The 19070-nt window shown below is 44.5% G+C and overlaps 1 protein-coding gene across 1 annotated transcript; it reads right to left on the bottom strand.

Annotated features, from left to right (window-relative positions):
- Nucleotides 1-1303: 1303 nt before the first annotated feature.
- Nucleotides 1304-1879, bottom strand: LOC141654823 (uncharacterized). The gene is made up of 2 exons (XM_074461938.1): nucleotides 1780-1879; nucleotides 1304-1524 (listed from the first exon to the last, which is right to left on the bottom strand). The coding sequence occupies exons 1-2, from the start codon at nucleotides 1877-1879 to the stop codon at nucleotides 1304-1306; spliced, it is 321 nt and encodes a 106-aa protein (XP_074318039.1).
- Between the last annotated feature and the right edge of the window lie 17191 nt (nucleotides 1880-19070).

Raw genomic sequence — 19070 nt, 5'->3', positions numbered from 1 at the left:
GAGAAAAACTTACTGATCTCGAGGAATAAATATTACATAATTCTTTGATTAAGTTATAATTTATAGAGTTCATAATAATAAATTCATCAGTCCTAGGTCGATTTAAAGAAAACTTAACCTTTTCAAGGCATATTCATTTTTAAAAAGCCGTATCAAGCCTCTCGTCTTTATCAATTATCCCAATATTATGAACGAAGTCTCTATAATGGTAGAGCCCAGCATTCAAATTTGGATTGTGACCTGACCTCGTAATTTTTAGAAATCTCTAGCGTCTAGTTGAAAGCAACATAGAAGCGGAGAATCGACCACATATATCAATCATACTCCCTCTGTCCCGATCATTTGTTGTTCCTTTTCATATCGGTTGCCTTAATACCGATCGATTGTTTTTTCAGAAGATAAACTTTATAATTTCATTAATGAAATCATTCCCAAGAATCAATGTAGACTTGAATTAATTCAACCCTAATACAATTATAAAGACGGAATAAAGGACTAACTCGATCCACGCCTTACGAGACGCATTCAATACAATAAGAAATATGAGATGATTGATTCTCCTCTCCTCCTTAACCCTTTCCTTCTTATCAAGTTTCTTAATGATGGAGAAAGAAACTGTTTCACCCTTTCACTTTCTTAATCGTAGTTGTTTTGTTTTTGTCAGATTGATTATATTGTGATTATTTTCTTACTGTATCTTATCATATATATATATATATATGATGGGTTACGTACCTTTTCGCAAAAACAAAACATTTCGTACCTTTTCGTGAAAAACGACTTATTAGGGTAAGGTAACAGGGAATAATAATTCCCGGACTTTAATTAATTACATTAATCGGGACCGATCCATCACGATACCGTCTTTTATATTAAAGTCTCGTTATATTAATGTGAACTTAACTTTTATTAAAAACCCGAAACACATAGGCCATACGAATATTATTAATTATTCTAACATTCTCCCACTTGGCCTTTGTGTTGACTTAATGGTTTAATAACTATAATGTGCACTTTTATGTTAAACTCACTAACTTTCATATCCTTAATCGAAATAGAACTAATTGGATCATGCCGGTCACACGTCATTTACTAATCGACATGATTCCTTCCATGTATCACAAATCAATTCCAAATCTAGGTAAACCTTTAATTTGAGAAGAACATTAATTCTCACAATTAGTCACATGTAATCTAATAACTGTAATGTATACATATACTATAATGATTAACATGTCTATTATAACAGAAACAATACTATAAGTGAATTCTAGATGTCACATTCAGTACAAGCATATTAACTTCATAATAACAAGGCCTTTGATACAACACCCATGCGCTCTACATGGCCAATGAACGCCTTGGGTGATAATCCCTTAGTTAATGGATCAGCTACCATATTATCTGTTCTTATATGCTCAAATGACACTCTTTGCTTCTGTACTTCCTCCTTTACCGATAAGAACTTTAATTCCATGTGCTTAGCACCCATGGAGTATTTATCGTTTTTAGAGAAGAAGACGGCTGCAGAATTATCACAATAAATTCTCAGCGGCTTGGCAATACTAACGACGATCCCAAGTCCCGAGATAAAGTTTCGCAACCACAATGCATGAATAGTGGCCTCAAATCATGCCACAAATTCGGCTTCCACAGTAGAAGTGGCAATGACAGACTGCTTCCCACTTTTTCATGATACTGCCCCTTCAGCTAAAAGGAACAAGTAACCAAATGTTGATTTTCTACTATCAACACATCCTAAGATAATCAATCAATAACCAATCACTTCAAGATGATCAGATCTCCTATAAGTAAGCATGGGCTCCTTAGTGCCTTGCAAGTACCTAAGGACCTTCTTCGCAACTTTCCAGTAGTCCATCCCGGGATTACTTTGGTATCGACCCAACATTCCAACAAAGAAAAGGCGATATCCTATTCGAGTACATGTCCAACATAGTTCAAACTCCCAACCACGGATGCATAGGGAATTCTCTCCATTTCTTTTCGTTCCAGCTCATTACGGGGACATTGCATTTTACTAAATTTGTCCCCTTTCTGTATAGAAACTATCCATGCAGAACATTCATTCATTCTATATCTCTCTAAAACTTTGTCAATGTAAGCTTTCTGAGACAACCCTAACAATCCTTGTGATCTATCACGGAAAATTTCAATTCCGATCACATAGGATGCCCCACCCATATCTTTCATTTCAAAGCTTTTAGATAAATATTTCTTTACATCATGTAACATGCCTAGATCATTCGCAGCTAGCAAAATATCATCAACATATAAGACTAAAATAACAAATCTGCTCCCATTGATCTTAATGTAGATACACCGATCAACGGTAATCTCTACAAATCCATATGACGTGATGGTATCATTAAACTTTAAATACCATTGTCTAGAAGTGTTTTAGTCCATATATCGACTTCCTCAGCCTACACACCTTATCTTCATTACCCGGGGGTTGGTCCATATATACTTCTTCCTCAAGCTCAGCGTTTAGAAAAGCGGTCTTTACATCCATTTGGTGAAGCTCTAGATCATAATGAGCTCCAAAGCCAAGACAATTCTTAAAGAATCTTTCTTTGATACCGGAGAGAAAGTTTCTTTATAGTCAATGCCATCTTTCTGAGTGAAACATTTGGCAACAAGTCGAGCCTTATATCTTTCAATGTTACCTTTAGAGTCCCGTTTGGTCTTATAAACCCACTTCGACCCAACGGTGTTAGAACCCTCAGGTAACACTACTAAGTCCCATACTTTATTGTCATCCATAGATTTCATCTCCTCTTTCATTGCAATTGACCATTTTTCAGAATTATCACTTTCCATGGCCTTATGGAATGAGACGGGATCCTCACTAATGCTCAAGTCACATTCAACGTTATATGTCTCGTAGTCATTTGGGATGGCTGATCTTCTTTCCCTTATAGATCGCCTTAATTGTTCCTGTGGAACATTGACTACCCTTCTTCTCCTTACAGGTTGCCTTGATTGTTCACGTGACATATTATTCTCCCCTTGAATTGTGACTTGATCATCATTGTTATTGTCATTTTGTGGGTCTTGCACTTCATTTCGTTGTTGTCCTATTATGTCATTTGACTGTGACGACACGAATGGTACAACAATTTCACGTGCAATTTCAGGAGAAGAAACTTCAACCTGAATTTCTTTAATGTCCACTTTTCGTGGTCCAATGCTCCTACTAGTTTGACCGTTCTCAATGAATCTAGCATTTCCAGTCTCTACTATTCTCGTACTGTGATTAGGATAGTAAAATCTATACCCCTTTGACTTTTCAGGATAGCCAATGAAATAACCACTGACTGTCCTAGGATCTAGCTTCTTTTCATTTGGGTTATACAACCTTACTTCAGCTAGGCAACCCCAAACTCGAAGATGTCTTAAACTCGGTTTCCTTCCCGTCCACAGTTCATAAGGAGTCTTAGGAACTGCTTTACTAGGAACCCGATTTAAAACATAGGTTGTTGTCTTTAATGCATAAATCCATAGTGAAAGAGGTAAAAAACAATTACTTAACATGCTCCTAATCATTTCCATTAAAGTACGATTCCGCCTTTCAAAGAATACTGTTCATTGAGGTGTACCCAGTATCAGATTGTATACGTGCACAAATACCCCTACTTTCAAGTAACTTTGCAAATGGATCAGGACATTGTCCATTTTCAGTAAACCTTCCATAAAACTCACCACCCCTATCAGACCTCACAATTTTCACTTTTTCAAGCTGTCTTTCCACCTCATTTATGAATATTTCAAGGATATCCACAGAATGAGCCTTTTCATGCAACAAATAAGTGAAACCATATCGGGAGAAATCATCTATAAAGGTGATAAAGTACTTTTCACCACTCCAAGATGGAGTGTCATAGGTCCACAAATATCGGTGTGTATAATTTCTAAAAGCTGAGAGCTCCTTGTAGCTGATTTCTTTATTGTATGTTTAGTCTGCTTACCTTTAATGCAGTCTACACACACATCTAAGTCACTAAAATCCAATTGAGGTAGAATTTCATCTTTTACCAAACTCGTTAACCTTTCTTTGGATATGTGACCTAAACTTTGATGCCACAAGTAAGCTGATTTTTCATTTAATGCACTACGTTTAATACCTTGACTCTCAACAATAAATAGGGAATCAGAAAATTTAACATCAAGATTGAACCTATAAAGTGAATTAATCAAAGTACCACTACCATAAAAGTATTCATTACGGTACATAGAAAATATACCATGTCCAAACTTAAAGTTAAAACCTAAATTATCCAATCTACTTAATGATACAAGATCTATATGACAACAAGTGTCTAAGATTAATATATATGTAAGTCCCAATGCCCTCAATGCGTGCTTTCATCCTGTTTCCCATGGATACAAACTGTTCAGCTCCTCTTATGGGCTAGATCATACGATATCCCTGTTTAATGTGAGAAATATGAGTAGTTGCACCAGAATCTAACCACCAAGTATTACTAGGTACTTCTATAAGATTTGATTCAAAGTAAACAAGACTATAATGTTTACCTTTCTTTTCGAACCATACCTTCCTTTTAGGACAATCCTTCTTGAAGTGTCCAGGTTTCTTGCAGAAGTGACAATTCTTTTCTTTCTGTATCACACTTTCAGGTCCTTTAAAGAAAGACTTTCCCTTCTTACCATTCTTACCCTTCTTACTCGGTTTAGCTTTACTGCTGCTGGCACCATCATGACTCAGGAAATGAACAGCTTGATCTTTCATCTTCTTTAATCTCCCCTCCTCCTGTGTAAGCATGACTTTTAACTCTTGATAGTTCCATTTATCTTTTATGGTGTTATAGTTCACCTGAAACTGGCCAAACTCATAAGGTGGAGAGTTAATGATGAATTGTACCAAGAAAGTATCACTTACGTCCATCTCTAAAGTCTTCAACTTTGCTGCCAGGTTAGACATGTGTGTTACATGATCATGTATCGGTTGAGACCAGTCAAACCTTTTAGTAGTCAGCTCACTCATTAGACTACCAACAATTGACTTATCAGCTAAATTCGACTGTGAACACTCCTTTACTTTGAGCATGAATTCCCTTGCTTTCTCTGTTTTAGGCATGGAGGGCTTAATGTTATCGGCCATTGTCATCCTCATGAGGTGTAAACCCAATCTGTTAGATTTCTCCCAAGCCTGATAATGACACTTTTCGGCCGGAGCTCGAGGTGTAATTTCATTGGCACCTCATCTCGGGATGACAATGTCCAAAGCCATTATACCCAGTGTATACTGGATCTTTAAGGCCCACTCATCATAATTAAGCCCATTGAACTTTACAAAAGAGTCAGCAGATGCAAGCATATTTGGAGATGCTGCAAACATTTATACATGTTTATCTATTAGTGCTTTGAAAAACTATCATACAGATTCAAATAATATTATATAAACTTTTATAGATGTATTTAAATGACCTTTGGGCAACACTTAAATACAAGTAACCATCATTGATGTTAATGTATACTTTAACAATTAATTATTAACACACATGAATCAAATAAGAATGCTATCTTTGGATATACATACTATTAGACCCAATTTATGAATAATTAATTCTTTTATATTATCAACTATATTTAATGACCCACCTTTGGGTGATCTCCCAAAATATAGATGACAAAGAATAATTGATCAATCTAACTATAATGTCATTTAAACATCTCTTTAATCATGATCAATTGAAAACTTTTATTTTAAATGTTTAAATGTAATATAACAAGGTCACTTTGGTGACTAACATGTGAAATACAAAATAAACATTCAACTTTAATTATCTTTCAATGTGTTAACATACCATAACACTAATTACGCGGTAGTATATTAAACACTACTTGATAAACTTATATTTGTTAAACTTATATTTCTTATCCATGTACAAAGAAATAACAAACCATAATGAGAAGACAAAAGACATATGACAAGTTCTGCCCTAATACACTTACCAGCCAGAAGCCCAATAATCAGAAAAAACCAATACGTACAAGAATGCTTTGATACCAGTGGGAAAAATCAATAAGTGCAAGAATTTCTCATGTCTTTTGTCTTCCCAATAAGTGCAAGAATTTCGCAGCGGAAGTATCTTATTAATCAACAACAATGCTTTAATCAAATTACTTTCAATATTGCAAAGTCTTGACATCAACCCAGTAAACAAAACAATGAAAAGCAAATTGAAACAATTCATATGGTTAAATTTATACTTTATATGTACATAATAATGACCATTGTGGTACTAATTATTTAATGCCACCAAGCGATTAAACATGCCATAATTGTTTATCATTAGTCATATAATGCAATTTATTACCATTTATACGTACTCAACAATGCTATGTATGATAAAGATGCAACACATGGCTTGTTAACATATTGCAAAAGTTACACAGTGGAAGAAGCAAAATAAACCAATGGTTTCAGGCGTAAAACAATGGTTTCATTCATAAAACCTAGAACAAATCAAAAGGTACTACTGATTTCATGCGTAAACAATGGTTTCATGGGTAAACAATATATGTGAACATGTGCCATTATTCTCGAACATACTCAAACGCACATATACAACTTTGCATACACTTTAATGGTAAATTAATCAAATCTATAATGGCTTTGATACCAAATGTAAGATAAACTTTATAATTTCATTAATGAAATCATTTCCAAGAATCAATATAGATTTGAATTAATTCAACCCTAATACAATTATAAAGACGGAATAAAGGACTAACCTTGATCCATGTCTTAGAGACGCATTCAATACAATAAGAAATATGAGATGATTGATTCTCCTCCTTAACCCTTTCCTTACTGTTTCTTAATGATGGAGAAAGAAATTTGTTTCACCCTTTCACTTTCTTAATCGTACGTTGTTTTGTTTTTGTCAGATTGATTATATTGTGATTATTTTCTTACTGTATCCTATCATATATATATATATATATATATATATATATATATATATATATATATATATATATATATGATGGGTTACGTAGCTTTTCGCAAAAACAAAACCGTTCGTACCTTTTCGTGAAAGACGACTTATTAGGGTAAGGTAACATGGAATAATAATTCCCGGACTTTAATTACATTAATCGGGACCGATCCATCACGATACCGTCTTTTATATTAAAGTCTCCTTATATTAATGTGAACTTAACTTTTATTAAAACCCGAAACACATAGGCCATACGAATATTATTAATTATTCTAACACTATCTATTTTAAGAATGAATTTGATGAGTAATTTGATCATTTACACTCAATTTGTTTCACTTGTCATTTAGTAATTGACCATTTCCTCTTTCCTTGGTCTTTGTGTAAAAACCAAAGGACAACAATTGACCGGATGGAGGGAGTATATTATGTTGCCTTAAATATAGTTTAGGCTTTGCCAAATTAATAATCTTGTTCCTAAGTCTTGTTTGCTCCTGGACGAGCGACATGCAAGGAACTCCGCAGTAACGGATTTGGGGGGTAGTAGGGGCGCTCGTCCCCGCTGAACAATGAAAAGTTCGAAAATTTTAGTTCAATTTTTCGAATCTTTTTCAAGTTTGCCTTATTGCATTACTTGTTAGCCTCCGCTCTGAACTTTTTTGCCCCCTAATCGTAAATCTTGGCTCCCCCACTGGAACTACGAATATTAAAAGAAAATATTTTTAAGTAAGATTAATGATTTTTGTTTGTAGAATTAGTACATAATTTATTCCCAGTTCAAAAAGGGCACAAAGAGTTCAAAAATTTAAGGGGAAGAACTAAAATGTGATGGAAGTCAGGACTTTGAAAAAAAACAAAAATAATTAAACTACCATACTATAATTTCTAGTTAGGGGTAACCCTAGAGCTGACCAACAATGTCCGGCACGACCCAATCTGCATTGCCGAGCCAAAAGATGGCAGCCGATTTAGCCCGTGTTCATCCTTGACACAGCTCGGGTCCCCTTTTGGGCCGGGCCACTGTCACCTTTCAATGGCCCAACCTGATTCTAAACAGGCACATGCCGTCCCGCCACTCTGTAGATTGTGCTCGTGTCACTGATTTCGAGACCAACCTCGCACAGTCAGGCATTGAAGAAGAGCAGTTCTCACCGGCCCCTACCCCTCGGCCCATCCCAGCCTGCCCCGGCCCGATCCAACCCGCAATAGGCAAAGTTTAAAGACACTCCATATTTTCTTTGTCATAATATCGGCCGTCTCATTTCTATATGCTTACAAACTCTATTCTTATTGTTCCGGGTGTAATTCCGGAGCAGTGTTTGTGACCACGTAAGCTTGATGAATGACGACTTTGCTTGACTCTTCCTTTCGGCCTCCCTTGAAACAATGAACAAACTGAGGGCTCGGCTTGGTACCGAGCGTACTCACTCCGACGCTCAAGTCAGTAAACTTAAAGAGATTAAGTTGTGTGTTACTTGGCAAAGTATATTGTAGAGAGAAGGGAGTTTATACCAGATTAATAGTGAGTTTTTATGGATGAATTGCGGATTATTGGATCGTTTTCTCAATGAGGGTTGAGGAGTATTTATAGACTTTCACCTTTTGTCACGTAGTGGCCAAGTGGCCAAGTGGCAGAGCAGGTGGAAAGACTGATCTACCCTCGGCCGAGGGACCCATGGCAGGCCGGCTGGCCTGGTTGACCCCATGCCGAGGGGACTTGGATGTGAGTACGCGGTAATGTCTCCTACCGGCTAGTTGCTTAGCCGAGACCCAGTGACAGCCGACAGTCGCGTCGGTTTGGCTGTCTAATACGTTGACTTGCTGTGGATATCTTTGACCTTGCTCAATATGTTGACTCGGTCAGCGGGTGCAGAATATGCCCCATCAATTTGCCCCCAGCGTAGTCTATGCCGTGGTATGGACCTTCGATGAGTGTTGAGCGTATTCTGCGCAAGTTGAATTTCTTCCCCGGCTTCTTCTTCCTCGGCTTGGTTCTGCTCAGGCCGTATCATATCCCCCCTCCACATGGATGTGTAATGGACATCAAATGTTGAAAAGAACATGGCGCTGGCTGAGACCGAGGTTGAGAGTGCCGTGTGCTTTTGATTGCCCCCGGCCGGTGCTGCCAAGCTTGGGTGAACAGCGGGCCGTTTGACAAGTAGATATCAAGGAGCGTGTTGAAGAAGATACGTCGATTGGCATTCTGTCAAGGAGCGTGTTGAAGAAGATACGTCGATTGGCATTCTGTGGCTTCATGCTTGACACGTGGCTCGGTGTTGATTGGTTGACGCTTCATGGGCTTTGCCCTGATTGGTCCGTTTCATGGGCTTTGCTCTATAAATAGAGCAGTTAGCCCCTTAATTTTCCGCACAAATTTTATTTTCTCAAAAAATTTCTTCTCTCTAGCTTTCTTCGAAGAAACTTCTCTCTAGTCTTCAAAGCGTTACTCGGCGTAACACTTTTCCAAGGTAAACAAACAAATTTTTTAACTTTTATTTGTTAAGTATTTGTTGTCATGTCTTCTCGCGATCTTTGGACCCAAGATTTACACGGGGGCGAACCGTCGCATCCTGATGAGCAGGAGCCACTTGCCGTTACCCCGCTAAGGTTCGGGGGCCCCGGGTCTCCTTCTCCTGAAATTGATGAGAGATATTTGGAGGGTATTGATGATGACGATGATGAGGCGACCCCTTCTGCCGTAGAGAGGCCGCTTGTTTCGTGGCACGGTGATGCCTGCTCGATCAGTCATGATCGTGCCTGGACGAACAAGTTCGCCAGTTGTTCCGGTTCTGAACTTTTTTAACACCATTACTCCTTCGGCAGGGGGTATAGAATTGTTATCCCTGAGGAGGGTCAGGCCGTCTGTTGCCCTCCCGAGGGTTGTATCGGCGTATACATCAGACACCTGGAGTATGGGCTCCGGTTTCCTCTGAATGAATACGTTGCTGCCATTATTAAAGCCATGAATGTCGCCGTGGCCCAACTGCATCCGTTGGCCATCAGGACGATTGTTGGTTTTGTATGGTTGTGTCTTTTCAAAGAGGAGGCCCCAACGGTGAACCTCTTTCGCCGCCTCCACCACCTTCGGGGGACTACCTTAGGCAGCCCGGGCTGGTACAGTATACAGACTGAGCCGGGTTATATCACCGTCTCTAAGCTTACTTCTTGCAAAGACTGGAAGGGGCGGTGGGTATACGTTGAGGTTCCGGAGGACTATCCGTTGCCCCGGTCCTTCCAGGACCGCGTCAATTTGCGGTGCGAGAATCAAGGGGAGCATGGCAGATACGTCTCCCGGAATAAGCTTAAGATGGACGCCTCGAAGGTCTATCTTAATGAGGACGAAAAACGGGCAATGAAGCGGTTTGAGGCTGAGAAGGATGGGACGCCGAAGGGATGGATGCCCCCAACGCAGATCGTTCTTCAGGATGAGCTGCTCTGCCACGTCGGCCTCATACCGGCCCTCGAACAGGGTGAGTGGGGTCGGTGTGAGGCCCATCTTTGCTTTTTATGTTTCTGTTTTTGAACTTTGGTTTATTTCTTTTACTTAACTCCCCGCTTCGTTTCTTCCGCACCGATTTGGCCCGGAATCGCCTCTCGTCCTCCGAGGGTTGGGACTTGACGAGAACGGAGAGTCGTTGAGCCGCATCCTAAGGCCTCGCCACGTGATCGCAGACCGCTCTCACGAACTTATGAAGCAAAGCATTGAAGGCACTGGATGTGACGGCGGCTCAGCGCAGACGCCGTGAACGTGCCGCGCCGGAGATCAAAGACAACGTCTTACGGCGCAACGACGTCAACCCCAGCTCAATCTTGATCCCTGTGGTCCAAAAGGAGCAGGTGGTGGTGGTCGTCGATGTTGAAGAGGAGGTCACCGTTGAGGGTCCTCCTCTTTCACATAAGAGAAAAGAGGCGTCTGCTGCCGCCGCATTGTTACGAGGCCGGTAAAGAAAAGGGTCCTCCAACCAAGAAGGCCAAGGCGGGTACGGATCTAACCTATGGCTCGGGATTTAGCTGGTTCATTAGGTATTCCCGATGACAAGCTTTACGACATGTCAATGAATGTTGACATGGATGCTTTGTCCGAATTTTTGTAGATCAACCGCTGCCATTTGTCCCTCTCACTCGAACGGCAATTAGAGAAGCGGCTGTGCGGACGGCGATAAAAATGCCACTGTCGACTCCTCATCCCTGAAGCCTTCCCCCGCCCAGCTTAGGGCGGAAGGCATAAGGTTGTCCAAGATGCTGGCTAAGTGGACTGAACTAGCCGGCGTTCACATTATGGAGCAAGAAAAGGTCATGGCCGAAGCTGCCCCTGTGCTTGAACGGCTTAGGCTTGAGCTTGCTGCCTCTAAGCAAGAGGCCGAGAAGGCGAAGAAGGACTTCCAGGCCGCCGAAAATGATTTCCTCGCTGAGCGAAAGCTCAGGGAGGACGCTGAGAAGTCGGTCCTAGCCGAGAGGGCCAAGGTTGAGGCTGTACTGGCTGATGCCGCTAAGCTGCGGGAGGAGCGGGACAAACTGGAGGGCGGCTATAACGCTGTGGTTGGGCAAAAGGAGAGGTGGAAGACTCTTCATTCGGCTGAGGCGAAGGAGCACAAGAACACAAAGGCTATCCTTGCCCAGAGGGAGAAGGACATTGAGATGCTCCAAACTGTCATCATCCCTAACATGTGTGCCCGATGACGGGACCAGGCCAAGATGCCACCAGGGAAGTAATCAAAGAGCTCTTTCCTAAAGACCCCTTTCCGTGGCAGGATTTTGACCGGCTTCTTGATGAGAAGGCGGCTGCTGCGGAGGCAAAGGTTGCGGAGAAGGCAGAGGTGGCAAAGGCCGCTGAGGAGGCAGTGGAGAGGGCGGCCCGGGATGCCAAGGTGAAGGAGGCCAGAGAGGAGGCTGAAAGGGCAAGGGCACGTGAAGCTGCCAAGCCTTCTTCTGGGCCGGCCACCAAAGATGATCTTTGCTGCGCCGGTGGCGAGCAAAGAACAAGCATAGGGAGACGGGCGGTCGTCACCAGACTCACCTGGCCCTTCGGATAGCTTCAGCTGTTCGGGGGCCAACTTTTGAGCCTTCTCTCCCTGCCATCCTTTTGGCGCTTCATTGTCTCAATGTGATACTTTTTATTGTTCCTTCTTCTTTTTTTGTAAAACTTTGGTAGGTTGAGTTTAGGCTATCCTTATTGGGATGGTCGTCGACTTCGTTTTGTATCACCTGTAAATATGTTTAATAAAGTTTGTTTATTTGCCCTCGGCTTGGCCGGGGCTTTGATCACAATCCTTCATTCAGTTGTCTTCTTTCGTTATTAATTGAGCGCTTTTTTTTTCGCTTTTACCTTCGGCTTGGCCGAGGCAGTTAGAATGCGTATCTCAACTGTACTTAACGTTTTTAAACATGTTGGCATGTCGGTCGCTTCCTCCTTCACTCTCGGTCCGGCCGAGGCGTCAGATTTGCGCTTCCCAACCGCCGTTGTGAACATGTTAGCGATCGGTCGTTGTGTCCCCGTCACTCCCGCTTTGGCCGAGGCAATCGAGGTTACGGCTCGACAAATTCAGATCAGTAGACATGTTGATCGCTTCCTCTTTCACTCTCGGTCTGGCCGAGGCGTCCGATTTGCGTTTCTCAACCGTACTTATACGTTCCTAAGCATGTTGGTCGCTTTCGCGAGTATCAACTGCCGCTTTGGCAAATCGCGTTTCCTCGTCCTCCCGGCTTTGACCGAGGCAACCGAGTTTACGTTTCGACCGCTACGTATCTATAGACATATTGATCGCTTCCTCTGCCACTCCGGATTGGCCGGGGCAATGTCAGTTGCGTCTCAACAAGTGCTTATACGCTTTTTATACTTTGGTAGTGACCGCCGACTTTGGCCGCGGCGTCTATTCCGCATGACTATGGAGGGGACTAGTATTTTGATGAAAAACTTGGATTATTCTTCATAAGGTGTAATCATACGTTGGGGTGTCCACAACGGTCTCGGACACCTCCGCCGTTATACAAAATATTTCCTTAAGTTGTCCGTGTTCCAGTGGCTCATCAAAGGAACACCCTTCATGTCCATCAGCCGGTATGTACCCGGCCTCATTTCTTCAACCACCTTGTAGGGTCCTTCCCAGTTGGCCGTCATTTTTCCATGGACGTTTCCTTTGTTTGTGGCGACGGCTTTCTTAGGACTAGATCTCCTACTCTTAAGTCCCTTTTGTGGACCCTACGGTTGTATGCTCTTCTCATCCGGTTTTGATACACTGCCAAGTTGAGCCGTGCCGTGTCTCGACTTTCTTCGACCAGGTCAAGGGAGGCTCTCAGGCCTTCCTCATTTTCGATCAAGTTAAAGGTTTGTGTTCTGAATGCCTGGCACCGCTTCATTACCTTGACCGGACGGCCTCGGACCCATAGACTAGGTGGAATGGATCGCACCCGTTGCTTCTTTTTCCGTGGTTCGAAGTGACCACGAGACGGGGTAGTTCATCAGCCCATTTTCTCTTTAGATCTTCAACCTTCTTTTTCAACCCGTTCAATATTGTTTTATTAGCCTCCCGCCGCCCGATGCTCGAGGGTGGCGAGACGGAGGAGTATGCAAACTTGATACCGAGCTCTTCTAGCCAGTTCATCACCATGTCACTCCAAAACTCTCGGCCGTGGTCAAATACCATGACTTGGGGTAACCCAAAACGAGTTATGATGTTCTCCCAGATTACCTTTCTTACGGCCGCCGTGGTCTTGGCAGGTACCGCGACAGCTTCGACCCATTTGGTGAAGTAGTCAACGGCGACAATCAGGTACTTCCTTCCTCCGGAGGCCGTCGGAAAGGGTCTTAGTAAATCCATCCCCCATTGTGCAAATGGCAGGGGACTAAGTACCGGTTGCAGGTCTCGGGAAGGTGCGTGTATCACCGGAGCATGCATCTGACAATTCTTGCACTTTTTGGTCTTAGCTCTGGAATCCTCAAGCATGGTAGGCCAGAAGTAGCCGGCTCGGAGAGCTTTGTGGGCTAGCGTTCTTGCCCCCATGTGATGTCCACATATGCCTTCGTGAATCTTTGTCAGTATGAGCTCCGCGTCGGCTGGGCCGACACATTTCAAAAGTGGTCTTATCACGGACCTTCTGTATAGTTCTCCTTCGAACACCAAGTACCTTGCGGCGATCCTTCTTATCTTCTGAGAGAGACTGCGGTTCTCCGGTAACTCTTTTGTTAGTTTGTATTTCATTATCGAAGTCATCCACGTCATCTCGGCTTCTATGTCGCCCACCATGCCGACGGTCTCAGTGATGCTTTTAGCATTCCTGATATCCACCAAAGACGGTTCGGTGACATTCTTGATGGTTGAACCGGCAAGTTTTGAGAGAGCGTCGGCTCGGTTGTTCTCGGACACTGGGATGCATTGGATTTGGAAAGATTTCAATTTTGCGGTGTCAGCTTTTACCCTTTCCAGGTATCTTACCATCCCGTCGTCTCGAGCCTCATACTCTGCTCTGATTTGATTAGTGACTAAGAGTGAATCTGTTCTCACCACAACATGCTCCGCCCCGGCAGCTCTAGCTAGCTCGACTCCAGTTATCACCGCCTCGTATTCGGATTCATTGTTTGAGGCCGAGAAGCTCTAGCCAGGAAGTCTGCAAGTGCCTGCCCCTTTATTGAGGGCCTCAGCTTGTATTGAATGCCGAAGCCGGATAGCTCTACTGCCCATTTGATGAGCCTGCCGGATTTTTCGAATTTTTCCAATGCTTTATCCAATGGCTGGTCGGTTAGGACCGTCACGGGATGTGCGTCGAAGTAAGGTTTCATTTCCTTGCGGCAACGACGACAAAAAAGGTCGCTTTTTCGATCAGTGGGTAATTTCTTTCGGCGGCCAGCAGTGTATGGCGATAAAGTAGATTGGGTGTTCTTTGCTTGTCTTCTTCTCGATGATTACGACCGACCGTGGCCGAGGTAATCGCTATGTATAGATATAGCGTCTCCCCGAAGATCGGCCGGACAGGGTCGGGAGAGTTAGAAGATGAGCTTTCGATTGCCTGAAAGCCGTGCTCTGTTCCTCCCCCAGCTGAAGTCTTTATTCCCCTTTAACACTTTGAAGAATTGGGTGCTCTTGTCGGCTGACCGAGAGATGAAACGGGCGAGAGCCGCCATCCTCCGGTCAACATCATAACCTCTTTTCGATTCCTCGGCTCCGGTAGGTCCAAAGATTGCTTGGACTTTCTCTCGATTGGCATCAATTCCCCGGCGCCCGACAAGCACGCCGAGGAACTTACCTGCCCGGACACCGAAGTTGCATTTCATTGGGTTAAGTTTCATCTTGTATTTCCTTAGTGAACAAAATGTTTCGCTCAAGTCGGCCAAGTGCTCATTTGTCGGACTTGCTTTTACAATAGCATCGTCGACGTAAGCCTCGATGTTTCGCCCTTTTTGATCTTGAAACACTTTGTCCACCAGCCTAGTGTAAGTTGCGCCAGCGTTTTTCAAACCGAACGGCATCATTTTATACATGTATGTGCCGTGTATGGTGATGAATGCGCACTTAGGCATGTCTTCTTCGCCATGAATACCGATGGTACCCGAGAAGGCGTCTAGCAGGCTTAGCATAGTGTAGCCTGCCGTTGCGTCAATTAAGCTATCTATTCGAGGCAAGGGATAGCAATCTTTAGGGCATGCTTTATTAAGATTTGTAAAATCAACACACATCCTCCACCCCCTGATGACTTCTTCACCATTACAACATTTGCTAGCCACTCAGGGTAAGTACAAGGCATGATAAAGCCCGCCTCTAACAATTTGTCTACCTCGGCCTTGATGGCCTCGTCTTTCTCGGCCGAGGAGTTCCTCATCTTCTGCTTGACAGGGCGAGCGGTGGAGAGCACGTTCAGCTTGTGAACGATCACCTCTCGGCTCACGCCTGGCATCTCGGCGACTGAGTACGCGAAGACGTCTTTGTTCTTCCTCAGCAGGTCTAGGAGATCGGCTCTGAATTTCGGCTCCAGGCCGACACCGACATTTACGGTGCGTCCTGGGTCAATTTCCACTTGCTCGGTCTCGGCTCCTTCGACCATGCCGACGGTGTTCATCGGTTCACCCTCCTGTTGTAAAGATGGGCTCTTCCCTTTCTCTGATTTCTTCGCCACTTTGAGGGATTGCATGTTACACCCTCTGGCAGATATTTGGACATTGACAATTTCGTCTCTCTCGTCCTTTGAGACGAGCTTTTGTGCCTCCCCCCGGTCCGAGACATACATCAATGTCAGGGCCCGGATGGACATTACAGCATCGGCCTCGCTCAAAGTAACCCGACCTATCAGAACATTGTAGGCGGACGAACCATCAATGACCACGAACTCAGATAAAACATTCTTGGCCGCATCCGCCTGGCCGAACATCACCGGCAACCTGATTGACCCCAGGGGTACCAGGCCGGCCCCAGAGAAGCTGTATAGTGGGTTGGTGCAGGGGCTCAGGTCCTCAATCTTCAGACCGAGATTGAGGAAGCATTCCCTGAACATGATGTTCGTGTAGGCGCCTGTATCAATTAGGCACCTCTTAACCAAGTGGTTGGCTATGTCCAGGTGGACTACCAGCGGGTCGCTGTGCGGGGCTACGACTCCTTCGTAGTCTTTCCTTCCGATGGTTATATCGGGGACGGTGGAAGCGGGGATCGCTGTGGTGGGCACAAAGTTGATGGCTTGGTAAAGCTCATTTAGGTGCCGTTTGTGCCCATTAGCTGACCCTCCGTTCTCGTTTCCTCCGATAACAACCTGGATCACTCCCATCCTCCGAATACGATTTCTATTCGCCCCGTCGGAGCTCGTTTCGGGGCCCAGCTACGTACTTGCCGAGGGCCCCTTTCGGATCGGCTCCTCGATGGCGTTCTTGATGCCGACGCGGTTGTCGGTCTTATGGCCGGTCTGGCCGTGGTAATCGCAAAATTGGCTTGAGTCGCCTTTCCCCCTCGTCTTGGGGGTCTTGCCCACTTCCCCTTCATTCTTGCTCGGGGCAAAGACCTCGGCGAGATTTGACCGGGGGGGTGAGACCGTTGTACCGCTCCGGGTGTATGGTCCCGAACTCCCCGGCGCCCGCCGAGTTCTCGCTTCTATTAAATCTCTCGGTAGTGACCGATTCATTTCACGGCGACCTTCATAAGCATTCTCCCTGGCGGTTCCTCCTTTCTCGGGTGCCCACTTCACCGTGGCCTACCCGTCTTGTGGTAATCCTCCACCTTTACGGCTCGGCTCGGCCATCTTTCTCGGCGGAGTCGAGGTTGAGGTCCTCGCATTTGATCACTCATTTTTGAGCTCGCCTTTGGGAGGCCTTTCATCGGTGCGAAGGCCGCCGGTTCGGTGTTCACTCACGGATCTGCTGAGCTTTTGCGTCGAACCTCTTCACATAGCTTCGTAGAGACTCGTCCTCCCCCGTCGGATAGTGAGGAGATCCGATGTCTCCACGGCCCTTCTCTTGTTGTAGGCGTCTTTGGGCTATGAAGTTATCCCTTAGGTCGGCGTAGCATTATACCGAACCATTAGGCGCCCCTTGTACCAACTCTCGGGCCATCTCATGCAGGGGTTGTTGGGAAGACCCGCACCATACCTCATCAGCCGCTCCCATACCGACATGTAAGACTCGAAAGCCTCGGCGTGGTCGGTTGGTCACCCCCCTTTGTAAGATAGGGACGGCGACTTGATTTGGTCGGCACGGAGACTTCGAGGACATAGGCACCGAGGGGTCACCGACCACGTGTCGAATGACACGTGGCGATCGCTCCTCGCAACCCTCGTCCGACTTCTCTCCCGTGGCGGGAAGGGCTTCTTGTTGTCCGACTTTGGAGAGTCGGACTTCTTTCTTCATTTCTTCGGGGTGGCCTCGTTGTTGCCGCGGCGACGCTGTCCTCCCGCGAGTGGGGGAAGGACTTTGGTCTGCGCCATCGGCGGCGCACGGGCTCACGCCGGCGTCCTAGTATGCATGGCTCCTTGTATCGCCCCGGACAAGTTGTTCGGGGTCACTTTATGGGCCCTGGTCACCAGTGGGTGTCTTTGCCCGTCACCGTCGTTGCGGCGGGGGTGATCGCGTACTACCCATCGAGTCCAGGAATAGCTTCGGTTTGGTCGCATCGACCACATGTCCCATGACAAGACTTGGCCGGTGGGCGGCGGTGTTTCGCTCTCTTGGCATCCCGTACTTCACCGCTCAATGACTCGGGCGGTGGGGGACTCGCCGATCTCGAGAATTAGGAAACGTGTCATCCTGGTAGAATGCAGTTTCGTCGCTCACTATTATTTCTTGTTGTTTTGACATCTTCTTAGCTCTTTGAATGGTTTTTGGTTTGTTTTTTTTTAAAGGTAGGTGACCAGCTTTTAGTATGGTTTCCCACAGACGGCGCTAATTATTCCGGGTGTAATTCCGGAGCAGTGTTTGTGACCACGTAAGCTTGATGAATGACGACTTTGTTTGACTCTTCCTTTCGGCCTCCCCTGAAACAATGAACAAACTGAGGGCTCGGCTTGGTACCGAGCGTACTCACTCCGACGCTCAAGTCAGTAAACTTAAAGAGATTAAGTTGTGTGTTACTTGGAAAAGTATATTGTAGAGAGATAAGGGAGTTTATACCAGATTAATAGTGAGTTTTTATGGATGAATTGCGGATTATTGGGTCGTTTTCTCAATGAGGGTTGAGGAGTATTTATAGACTTTCACCTTTTGTCACGTAGTGGCCAAGTGGCCAAGTGGCAGAGCAGGTGGAAAGACTGATCTACCCTCGGCCGAGGGACCCATGGCAGCCTACTGCCTGGTTGACCCCATGCCGAGGGACTTGGATGTGAGTCGCGGTAATGTCTCCTACCGGCTAGTTGCTTAGCCGAGACCCAGTGACAGCCGACAGTCGTCGGCTTTCATTTAGGCACATCTAATACGTTGACTTCTTTGTGATATCTTTGACCTTGCTCAATATGTTGACTCGACTCAATGGTCAAATGCAAGAAATATGCCCCATCACTTATTTTAAAACTTAGTTCTTAAAATTAAGAACAAACTCTATAATTTAGTAGATGAACTTTTTAAATTAAGTTTTTTTTGAGACAATCTCAATAACAAGAACTACTATTATAAAT

This window comes from Silene latifolia, chromosome 5, assembly GCF_048544455.1.
Source record: "Silene latifolia isolate original U9 population chromosome 5, ASM4854445v1, whole genome shotgun sequence".
Taxonomy (NCBI): domain Eukaryota; kingdom Viridiplantae; phylum Streptophyta; class Magnoliopsida; order Caryophyllales; family Caryophyllaceae; genus Silene; species Silene latifolia.
This window is presented reverse-complemented; position numbering and strand designations above follow the sequence as displayed.